General features: G+C 37.4%; 1 protein-coding gene and 1 pseudogene across 1 annotated transcript; both read right to left on the minus strand.

Moving 5' to 3' along the window:
* Positions 1–1,549: 1,549 nt before the first annotated feature.
* Positions 1,550–3,088, minus strand: LOC113340865 (ribosome biogenesis protein BMS1-like). The gene is made up of 4 exons (XM_026585920.1): positions 2,942–3,088; positions 2,398–2,571; positions 2,186–2,308; positions 1,550–1,717 (listed from the first exon to the last, which is right to left on the minus strand). The coding sequence occupies exons 1-4, from the start codon at positions 3,086–3,088 to the stop codon at positions 1,550–1,552; spliced, it is 612 nt and encodes a 203-aa protein (XP_026441705.1).
* On the minus strand, positions 1,588–5,987 carry LOC113340866 (annotated as a pseudogene).
* Positions 5,988–11,355: the final 5,368 nt, after the last annotated feature.

The following is an 11,355-nucleotide window of genomic DNA, read 5'->3' on the forward strand; positions in this document are numbered from 1 at the left end:
CGCTTGGGTGATCTTTTTTGTCTTTTAGTGTGGCCCCTCATTCTTTTCGAGTGGCCCCTAATGACGCGAGGCAAAAAAAAAACTCCAATCTGGAAGGAAGCGGTGAACAGGTGGAATTTTTACCAAGGAATTTCAGCCACATCAGTAAAATGCCCCAGCTGATCCTTTATAGACTGGGACACATGCTGAGGGCAGTCTCGGTTTCTGATTGTAGTGAATCTCGATCCAGCATGGACTGGTGGAGTATGATACTGGAAGTAAATGATTCTGCACATACTTTAGTGGCAGCAGATTCATTGGCAAAAGCAAAACTGAATTGGAGAGGTTAAAGTTGGAAAAGCGTGTCGAAGACTTGGGTATGGCTGAGGTCACCGAATCTAATCACCTTGTATTGCTCGTCAAAGTAGAAGATAACTTAAAGGACAATACATGGTATATTGGGATCCCCTTCCCAACCTCTACAGCTCTTGCAACAAGATTTTTTCAGAGAACACTTAAAAGCTTGAGCCCCTTAATGTCTCATCATTTTATGAAGTGGAACGACCAGGGCAGGTATAAAACTATTGTGATGTGGTGACAAGCCAAGAAGCATCATATGACGGCTCCAGTCTCGAAAATTATTACCTTCAGATGTCTGATGAGCCCAAAGATGGTACAGTAGACTAAACCATTGAGAATTATTCATAAAATGTTGTGCAGACTAAGAATTTATAGACTTGATGTATCCAACAACCAGTGCGATATTTATTTCTCAAAGAATTTCTAGCAACTGTGAGTATAGGTGAATTACAAGGTTCGGAGTACCATATGGACATCTTTAAAAGTCCACTCCAAACTTTAAGTAGTACACACTCATAAAGTAACGATAAGTACATGATTGCGATGGAGAGCAACAAGGAAAGTTTTATTGGCCATCCCAGAGCCAGAACTCATGCATACTATCTTTTAAATTAGCACGATAAATTGAATAGGTTATATCACATAACTACACAGCGAAGTTACCTTGCAAGGACAAAATTCTATGTTTTACTTCTTAACTGTGATGCTTATCAATCAGATTTTATCAAAACTATAACAATTCCACTACTTTTATAGGAACCATGTGGTAACTGATAGCCCATATAGGACTATGCTGCATTTTGTTCTTCAAGTTTTCTGCCAATTACTTGATTGATGGATAAGAGCACGAATTGTAGTATAATCCATTTGTAGTGTCCTCAACCTGATCCAATAGAACCACTAAGGTCAGAAAAAGAAATAGTAAGAAAACACAAAAAAAAAACTAAAAAAAGTGAGCTTTTGAGACATTACCTTCAGGTTCACTTTCTTAGCATTTAGGATCATCATCTCTCTTATCATCTATGGTATCACAATCCTCATTACTTGGAAATTTCAGACAATTTCATCTTTTGCAGGTTAACAGTCATAACCTTTTGCTGTAGTTGGATCAATACCAAGATCCTTCCGCTGAATGGTAACACACCATAATGCAGTATAAGAGAGTTTTCATCTTAGGAACATATCCCACTATCTCATTGGCATCCTTTACTCAATCCCAATCCTCTAAGACCATCATAGGAACACCGCTCGTAAATGCTTTCTCGTCCTCCTCTTGGTGTCTTTTAGACATTTCTGCTCCTCGTTCATATTCTTTCTGCTCTTCCTCGGATATCACCTCATTTTTCTTCTTCTTGATTTTCCTCTTCTTATTTTTATTCTGCAGAAAATGAACACCACATTAACAGAATCAGCTGCAATCATGCAGAGGGTGCACTGCTAGCCATTGTCAGAAGTAAAGCAATAAAGATACGAATCAAATTTTGTACGCTACGTTAAGGGGACATATAAAAACCATCGACACCTGACATCTGGTGAGGATGTTTTCCTCACTCTGATAATTCTCAAACAATACCTCATTCTACAACTACCTACTGACTAGCAGTATCAAATATGAATAGCAGGCAGCATGTACAATGAATTGCAGAAAGTTCAACAGTGCAAAACCTTTTACCTAGTATCATAAGAACCATACCTCCGCATTATACTCTCATATAAGTAATATAGGTAATATGAATTATCTATCAGGTAACCCAGCAAATATTATCAAGTTTGACTATTTTAACAGACACTGAGAATTTGGACAGGTAATTATCGAATGGAGCTGAAACAGCCAAGGAGCTCATACCATATACTCAAGGTTATAGAGAACAGTTAGAGGATTTGAACATGTATACAGACAAGGCACCCCGTCAATAATCTTCACACGACGACGTTGTTTAAGTTCAACCCGCCTCTGAGCAGGGTTATCCTGGGATATTCGACAAAAGAGAAGTCAGACATGGGCATGGAACATACAATTCGTGAACATTACTAAGTGAATCCTTATTGAGAAATAACCTTATTGAGTGAATCCTTGTTAACAGGAACAATAGAATCACACTGTTCCAATGTGGTCGATGGGTTGAAGAAGCGAGGAGCTTCAACTTGACGCCACACACGCATGAAAACAATATCACTCATACTAATTCTGCACCTGAATGTGCATTTAGCAATCTCCTCTCTTTTTGCCGCCTGCCCAATACCAGTAACATTAGAAACAAAGAACAAAAGTTCACACGAATGCTGGAGCTCCCGATTAGACAAGAAAATATCAACTCATCAACACAAGAGGGTATACAATTTAGACATACACTCGGAGTAACAGTTCATGCCAACCCAAACACACCAAACAGCTGCGGAAAACATAGAAACAAGACGGCACATGATTGACTTTAGGTACGAATGACCACAGAAATTCCATTATTTCATGAATTCTAGCATCACATAAGCTAATGGATGGCAACCTGTGGGTCTTGAATCTAGATACGCATCAGAGAACTATATTTAACGCTCAAGACGATATACAGATGAGAGGATTTTGTTTCTAAAACTTGGCACAAACCTCATTAATCTGCCCCCGAATTCCACTCGAAGTCCGAAGAGGGGCACCTTTATACTTAGAAACTTCAGTCTCTGGTGTAAAGTTAACAAGAGCAGTCCTCTTCTTGGAGAGTTTAAGAGGAGTTCCTTTCTGCTTGCTTTCCTTCATTATCTTCATTCAAGGCTTGGGGTCAAGAACGATAGCCTTTGCTGCTATCCTAAACGCTTCCTGATTCAAAATGCAAATCATTCACAAACAATAAGAATACTAGATATGAGCAAATCCACAATATTGAGCAGCACCTCAGATTAGAAAATTGAAGGTGACTTGTTACTAGAAAGACAAATAAGTAACATGCTAGTTACATTCACCAAACTATTGATGGCAACTGCAAACTGCAAAAGAAATTAAAAATCTCAGCAAAGTCATTCTTTTCTTTCTGCCATTTGTCTAGATGATTTCTGGTAATCAATATATGAACTTAGACATATGGTTGGTTCCTTAACTTGTAATATTGCAATACAGATTATACAAGTATCAAGTCTTACTGGAATAGATCAGACCTTATTACTCTGCACAACGGCAATTCTGGTAAGGGGAGGTGCAAGAGGCCCCCAAAACATAGCAAGACAGTGATTATGTTTGGGAGTGAACTTCAGAAGCCGTATGTCGTCACTTTCCATGGCATAAATAGGTTTTGTCTGGTAATGTCTCCAACCAGCTGACACAGTGATTGGATCTCTTGACTTCAACAGTTTCATATGCCACTCATGCCGCTTAAGCCTCACCTGGAAGAACCAAAAAGTCACAGTTGAGTTAGTAGGAAACAGGCATAAATGTCTGCCTATCAAAACATTCTCAAACTTCGAATAAAAGCCCTTTCATTATTATGTGACATGTCCAAGTATCTAATTATACAATTGACGGGTGAAAATTTTCAAAACGGTGAAATAAAAAAAATACTTCAAATTAGAAAAATAAAGTAGAAGAGGCATAACCTGCATATAACCAACATTTTCCTCTTCAAGACTAATACCTCCAACGAGAATCGGATGACAAGAATTGAAATTCTCAACCATCCGGAAAGGGACGTTATGAACATCCAACCTTACATAAGTCCCTGTTCTAAATCTTTTGATCTCCATGTGGGTCAGATCAACAGGATCATTTTCTTCTTCCATCTCAGAACTCAGAAGATAAAGGGAAGGGATCAGCTGAGCTAGTAACACTAGCTAAACGAAAATCACCAGCACCAGCAATATGTACCTGGCGTGACAAACCTTATGTCAGTTTGGTGGATAAAGAAAAAAAACGCAAGTGAAGCTGTGCTAGAAGAAGCGGAAACAAGACAACAAGTATCCTCTTTCCTTTGCAAGAGTTTCTTTTGTCCGTTCCCTGAAGAGTCATCTACGGTTTGGGAACTGTCATTTGTAGTTTAAGCAAATGAAAAGGTCACCACACAAGAGTAGGTTCATAAACGAAATCTCTAATTCCTAAAAATAATGGGCTATATGACGTTGCATGGATGAAAAATATTATGATTCGAGAAATTCGCAATAACCTAGTAAAAGGAAGTACCTTAGCTCCACTCTTAATATTACAACCTCGAAGATAACCATAAAGACTTATGTTTCTCTTGGAATTTGCATTCTTGTCCACTTCGTCCAGAGGAGTGATGTCTTCAAAACGATCTACCAACACATAAGGATGTGCCGCTCGCCATGACGAGGAATGGATTGAAGCATTGATATGTCTTCTGCCAGTTTTTGTACTTCCCGCATTTTATACCTGTTATAATCATAGAGTCCTGTTATAATCATAGAGTGGATAAAAATCTGAGACAGAGCATTCGTCAGATTAATGTAAGTGCAAAAGTTACCACCAAATGAGTAAATGTTATAAAATAGGCGCATGGATTACAAGAAGTGACTTTGCAATATGAATCAAAAGAAACTTACAAGCCGTCATGACCAAGACTAGATAGATTGTATACTGTTGCTGGTTGATATATTTCAGTCTGGAAATGATCCTGGAGACGGTTTTTAGTTTCCTTGAGTTGTTTTTTATCTTTCAACTCGTCAAGATGTGTAAGAACACCCATAACCTTTGGAAAGCCGTGCACTTGTAAAAGGTTAAGAAACTCAAATGTTTCCTGAAATCAACGAAAGCAATCATCAGACAAATTGATTCGCGCCAATGTATTTGCAGACATAAAGAAAGTAACTAACCCACCGCTTCAAACCCATAACTTGCATCAACAAGTAACAATACAGCATCAGCATACTTCGCAGCGTCAATCATGGCATTAATATCGTCAGGGCACTCCACAAACTGTAGCCTTGTTCTTTTACCTACAATACAAAACAAGATTTCAGGCAGCATAAGTTATCCGCCTACCTACGAAATCAGGGTACTATTCAGTAATTCATATTACAACAACAACCTGTTATGACGGTGATGGGGCCTCCGATATCATTTATAATATGTTGTTCCTTATTAAAATAATTGACTAGAGATTTAATCAGCAGGGATTTCCCAACCTACAACACACACAAATGATTAACCTTAATCTGAAGTACTTATTACTAAAAAAAACATAAAATCATGAAGAATTATTACTGATTCTCACTGACATTGGGAGGTCCTTGAACGAGGATGATATAAGGTGCCGCTGGTTCATCATCAATTCTTACTGATTGTAATGTTTGGTTTGGATGTATGTTTCCATCCCCAAAATCGTCTTCTTCATACTTGTTTCTGAAGTCTCTATATATTTCGAAAGCTGGACGAGAAGCAGAAGTAGAAGTGGTATGAGGAATTGACATTTTTAAAACCCTAGAAAAACACACAGACAAACCACAATTAGTTACTTCTCATAAATCCGACATAAGCATATAAAGAGAAAAGAGACAAGGAGAAGGAAAAGATGAAGAAGAAGAGTCACCTTGATCTGAGAAGATCTTCTGAGAAAATGTCTATAACACTGTAATTAAGGGTTAGCTTTTTTTATCTTTATCTCCCGGTCCCGGAGACTCAGAAAGGGAGAGGTGTTTGTTAATGCGAAAACTATGCGCGTGTGGTACAAATCTGCTTCCCGGAAGCAGGAGCAGAAGTCAGAAACACAAGCTAGTCAGAAACACAAGCTGACTATTTTGCTTCACAAAAAGCTGACTTTTCTGCTTCTAAAAGTCGTTCTGTAATATTATCACCAATCATGGTTTGGAAAAAGCATGGTTCATATGGAAGGAGAGATGCAATCTAGTTTTTGAAAACAAACAGTAGACAAGTGTTCAATTAGGTACTGAAATTCAAAGATACTTCGAATTCTGGTACAAGGATCACCCCTTACTAAATCAAGTTAAAATAGGAAGAGATATGATTCCTAACTGGAATCCTCCTAAGAGATCTCGGCTAAAATCAAATATTGATGCAGCTTGGATCTCTGCTAATTTGCCAGCAGGTTTCTCTTTAATTCTTAGAAATGATGCAGGAATTCTTGAACAAGGAAGAGTAGGAGCATTCACAGCCTCTACCCCTGAAGAAGCGGAAGTCCTAGGACTGTTGCAGGGAGCTAAATGGGCGCAGAAATTGGTTTGTCAAACTTTTCAATAGAAGGAGACTGCAAGAACCTTTTTGATTACCTTAATGAAAAAGTATCTTCTTTAGAATGGCAGAACATAACCATCTTAGATGATGCTATCAATGAACTCAAGTCTTGTAATAATACCGAGAACAGCTAACAATGTAGCTGACTTAATGGCCAAAGAAGCCAAAAACTTCAGTTCCCTTCTTAATTTGAGGAAGGAACCTCCAGAATGTATAGAGTAGCTTTAGAAGTAGATAAATCTAATGTTCGGGTTAATTCCTCCGGCCCAACACTAGATGGATCTACTCACCAAGTTGTAAGGGTTACTACCTCCCCAAGTTAGTCTTTTGAATGCATTTTAACTCACAAAAAACAAAAAATATTATTACCAAACTGACTTCTGACTTTTTGACTTCCAGAAGTCGAAAAGTAACTTTTGAGTGTGCATCCAAACGCGTTATAAGAGACCCGACAAAATGGATCATTCAATATCAACTCCATACTTTTAGATTTTGTTATTTGCAGGCATAATTTTTTTTGGGCCGGATTTTGAATTTTTACACAATGCCGACGACATCAATGTTTTAACAAAATTGATAATACCAGAAATAACCTCCGGTATATAAAGTATTTTTATGTTGAAACAGTAAAATCTCAGTTTTCTTTTTATTTCTTCTCCAGCTCTGCGTGATTTGGTTAGGATTGGGGGATTCTCAGATTAATTGGGAGATATGAATCATTATACCTATCCAATGAAGCCTGTTAAGGGGTGTTTTTGGGTGCGAAAATACTGAACTACCCTGGAAATTAACTAAATGATTACTAAAATTACTTTTTGCCTTTAAATTAAATTCATATATATATATATATATATATATATATGTACTAACATCCTAAAACTATTCTTTTCATATCCCCCATTGTCTCCATCTTCTCCCCCGATTCCATCGTCGAATTTTCGACTCAAAACAAAATGAGTCACCGTAAACAAACCGAAACACCAAAATATGATCTGAAAGCGGCTGAAGCAACATCGAAATCAAAAGTGCAACAAGTTCACTGGTAGGTCTGAAAAGAGTACCTACAATGACTGCAAGTGCACAGTGCCTTATTGTGTATAATGCAAATACAGGTCGATCCTCAGGGACAAGGTGGGTGTAGAATGGATTCCAAAGTGTCACTACAACTGATTTCAAACTAATAAGTAACCAAAAGGGGTTGTTTTGTGTGTCGATACGACAAATTTGTTTGGTAGTAACTGAAATATTAAAGCCAAATGTAAGGTAAGATGCAAGAACATATTGTAAACAATTATATGAGAGGCACTAGGGTGGTCGAATCCACCTCCTAATCCTATGCTAAGGTAATACTTACTCAAGTTATGTTCTTGTTCCTTTCAGGAAAGACTACAATGGATGATTTATTAGTTAATCTCACTAACTTACCCCTAGTATAAGTTGTCTTCTTACAGTACAACTGATCACATTTTCATTTGGTCAATTAGCTAACTAATCATTCTTATATCCATTAAGCACTGATCTACTTTCTGAGAGGTCTCAAATGGGTGACTTATCAACCAATATCACTAACTCACCCCTAGTATTAGATGTCTTCTTACAGTACAAAAAATCACAGGCTAATTCGATCAACCAGCTAACAAACCATTCCTATATCCATTAAGCACAATAAGAATAATAAGAGGAACATGAATTAACTTAACATATGATTAAGGGTTTCATCTAAACCGTAACAAATGAAATTGTAACATACTAAAGATGATTAAAACACAATTTATATTATGAAAACTAGCAATTGATCCAACTAAATTTGGATGCCTTGTTACAGAGAAGCAAGCCTCTATTTATACACATTTTTTTCACTCAATTCATCTTCAATATGATAGTTAATGAAGACCCGCTCACCAAAACGTGTTTCTTGACTTTCCCTGTATTCAATTCCTCTGCAACTTCACTGAATCGATGCTCCCCTACTTGTACAGCTAACCCTAACTTTATCTCTATAAATCTTATCTTTTAGGGTTACTTCTCTTGATAAGAATATAGATAAGATAGAGAGAGATGAAGAATTAGGAGTTAATGGTGGCGTTAATGATAGTGAAGCTGTGCTCGGTGTACAAAGGAGTTATTGAAGGTGCTGGCTCAGTGAAATGGAGAAGAATATGAAATTGAATGTGGATATGTTTCTGTTCGATAAGGTGAAGAATAAAAGGAGCTAGAGTGTAAAGCGGTTGTATCAAATATTGATGTACCAGGAAGATGAGTCGTTGTATCTGAGCAACTGAATAAAATCTGACGGCTTAGGTTGGGAACGAGTTTGGATCTTGGTTTTGGGTTCTGGGTTCTCTACCAAGCCCATGACTCGGTTTAGGCTTTGCAAACGTCTTGCGGAGCGAGTGCAAACGGATTGCGGAAGCTCTTTACGTGATGTTTCTTCGCGCTTCATGGCCTTCTCGCGGGAGCTTTGCGTTGTCTCTCTTCCGAAGTCGCTAGTCATCATTCATCTGCTTTTTTGGCTTCTCATTTCATCCAAGCTTTATTCAGTTCCTAAAAACACAAAATTAATTAGTACAAGTATTTATTCTTGAAAACAATGAAAACACATAATTCGGGATAATATATGATTTTAAAGCGCGAAAGATGAGTTAAATGCCAATAGAAAGGTGTAGAAATATGCAATATTTGGCACTCATCAAATACCCCCAAACCTGAATTTTACTTGTCCTCAAGTGAAACGGAAATTAAGAAATCCTAACTATACCACTGTCGCTGGTCTCTCGAATGCATTTAGCATATGCATTAAGCCTTTAAACCCCTAGGTGTCCCTAGTGGACGAGTTATAGTATGGGTTTACCAGAGGTGTACCCACAAAACCTTCTCCAACTTCAGAGCGTAATGGAGTCCCAAGCATCCAAGGAGCTATGAGGACATAGAGTTTCTGCATGCTAATAATAAGAAGTTAGAACTACCAAAGAACGCATTCTCATCCTTAAGAATTGAGCGAAAAGTAACTCTTAGAGCATTTCTCGATCGAACTCGCATGCGTTGCTATCTCAAGCATGTTTGTCAATGTTAGTGATCAATACTATAAGTCTTGATTTCTAACCTACATAGCTAAAGGTCTCGGACTAGGATAAAAAGTGGAGTTGAGCTCAAGACTCCATGGAAATCATCATACAAGACGAAGGACTACTCAAGGAACTGGTGGATCTTCATCGACTAAAAGGTATGTGGAGACTTGAACTTATCTGTCACTCAAAAGTCTATTTACTCTATCTCCTACTCTTGAGACAAAAGTCGTTTGGATATATAGACTTTGATTATACACATTTGCTATTTCGAGCCGAGTTTAACTCGCCTATCTATTTCTCGTAATATGTGTTGGTATGCTTTCGCTTTAGCCAAATTCATCTTTACCTAGTGACGATTGTCATGTTATGTTTCAATGACTTTGAAAATTGCTCTGATGAAAAATTGTATGTGAATAACGGCTATATAACGTCCTATGAGAGTGTTTCAATGATTGAAATGAGATTTTAGATTACATTACCATTGGTAGGATATAAGCATTGTTGTGGAAACACATATATGTATAAGTCTTTATTCCTTGAACCAAAGTTTGCGAACTTTTTTGATCAAGAGAAACGGAATGTGGCGTGTGGCGGAAGTTCTCGGCCCGAGAATTTTTGCTGGAGTTTGTGAACTCCTTCCGTGAGCTTAAGTCCGCAAACCCAGTCCGCGAACTTGAGTTGGTTATATCTAAAATCGGTTGTTCTTGAACTCATGTTTATATAAACTAATGAATGCTTTTGCAAACCGTGGCTATAAATTTCATGAACCGATTCGAGTGAATCAAACTGTTTTTGCTTCATTGTGTCTTGTGTAGTTACATAAGATCTAAGCAATTGAACAACTCACTAACTAGTTCATTTGAGTCATTTGAACTAGTTATGGTGAAGAAGAATATGGTTGATATGAAAGTGATCATATGGCTAACCATTTGGTTAACTGTTGTTGAACCAACAAATGTTAATGTTTGGGAACGGTTACATAAACCCAAAATTGGACATTTCATTTGTGTGTAACAAGCTAAGTTTTCGATCCAACGGTTGAGAAATATTAGCTTGAATCTAATCAGGTTTTTCATCTAACGGTGAATATTGAATGCTTTGTTACCAAGATAACATTGATTGCAAACCCTGATTTGAAAGACTATATAAGGGATAACTCTAGCAACTGGGAAACCTAATCCCCACACATTATGTGTGATACTAGTTGTGGTAAGCTAGAGTAAATTCTCCTTTAACCTTTTGTTTTCTTCTTCTAAAACCAGGTTAACGATTTAAAGACTTCACTGGGATTGTGAAGCCAGATCGATACTACTTTTCTTGTAGTTGTGTGATCTTATCTTGATGTTTATATCGTACGAGTACAATTGTAATAATTGGCTTGAGACTGATATCTCCGATAGGCAAGATAGAAAAGAAATCACAAACATTTTGTCTTATCGTTTGTGATTCCACAATATCTTTTTCGTTGCGTCGATTAAGATTATTGTGAGATGATCAATAATACTAAGCTGTTCTTCGGGAATATAAGTCTGGGTTACTGATTGGTTCCTGTTCACCTTGATTTATCAAAATACGGAACAAAACTCGTAGGTATATTCATGGGAGACGGATTTATCTATTACCATAGACTTTTCTGTGTGATACAGATTTGTTTATTAAAGTCTTCGACTTTGGGTCGTAGCAACTCTTACTTATGGGTGAGATCAACTAAGGGAATCAAGTACGTAGCATCCTGCTGGGATCATAGGCGTAGGAGAATAA

This window comes from Papaver somniferum, unplaced genomic scaffold, assembly GCF_003573695.1.
Source record: "Papaver somniferum cultivar HN1 unplaced genomic scaffold, ASM357369v1 unplaced-scaffold_24, whole genome shotgun sequence".
Taxonomy (NCBI): Eukaryota; Viridiplantae; Streptophyta; class Magnoliopsida; order Ranunculales; family Papaveraceae; genus Papaver; species Papaver somniferum.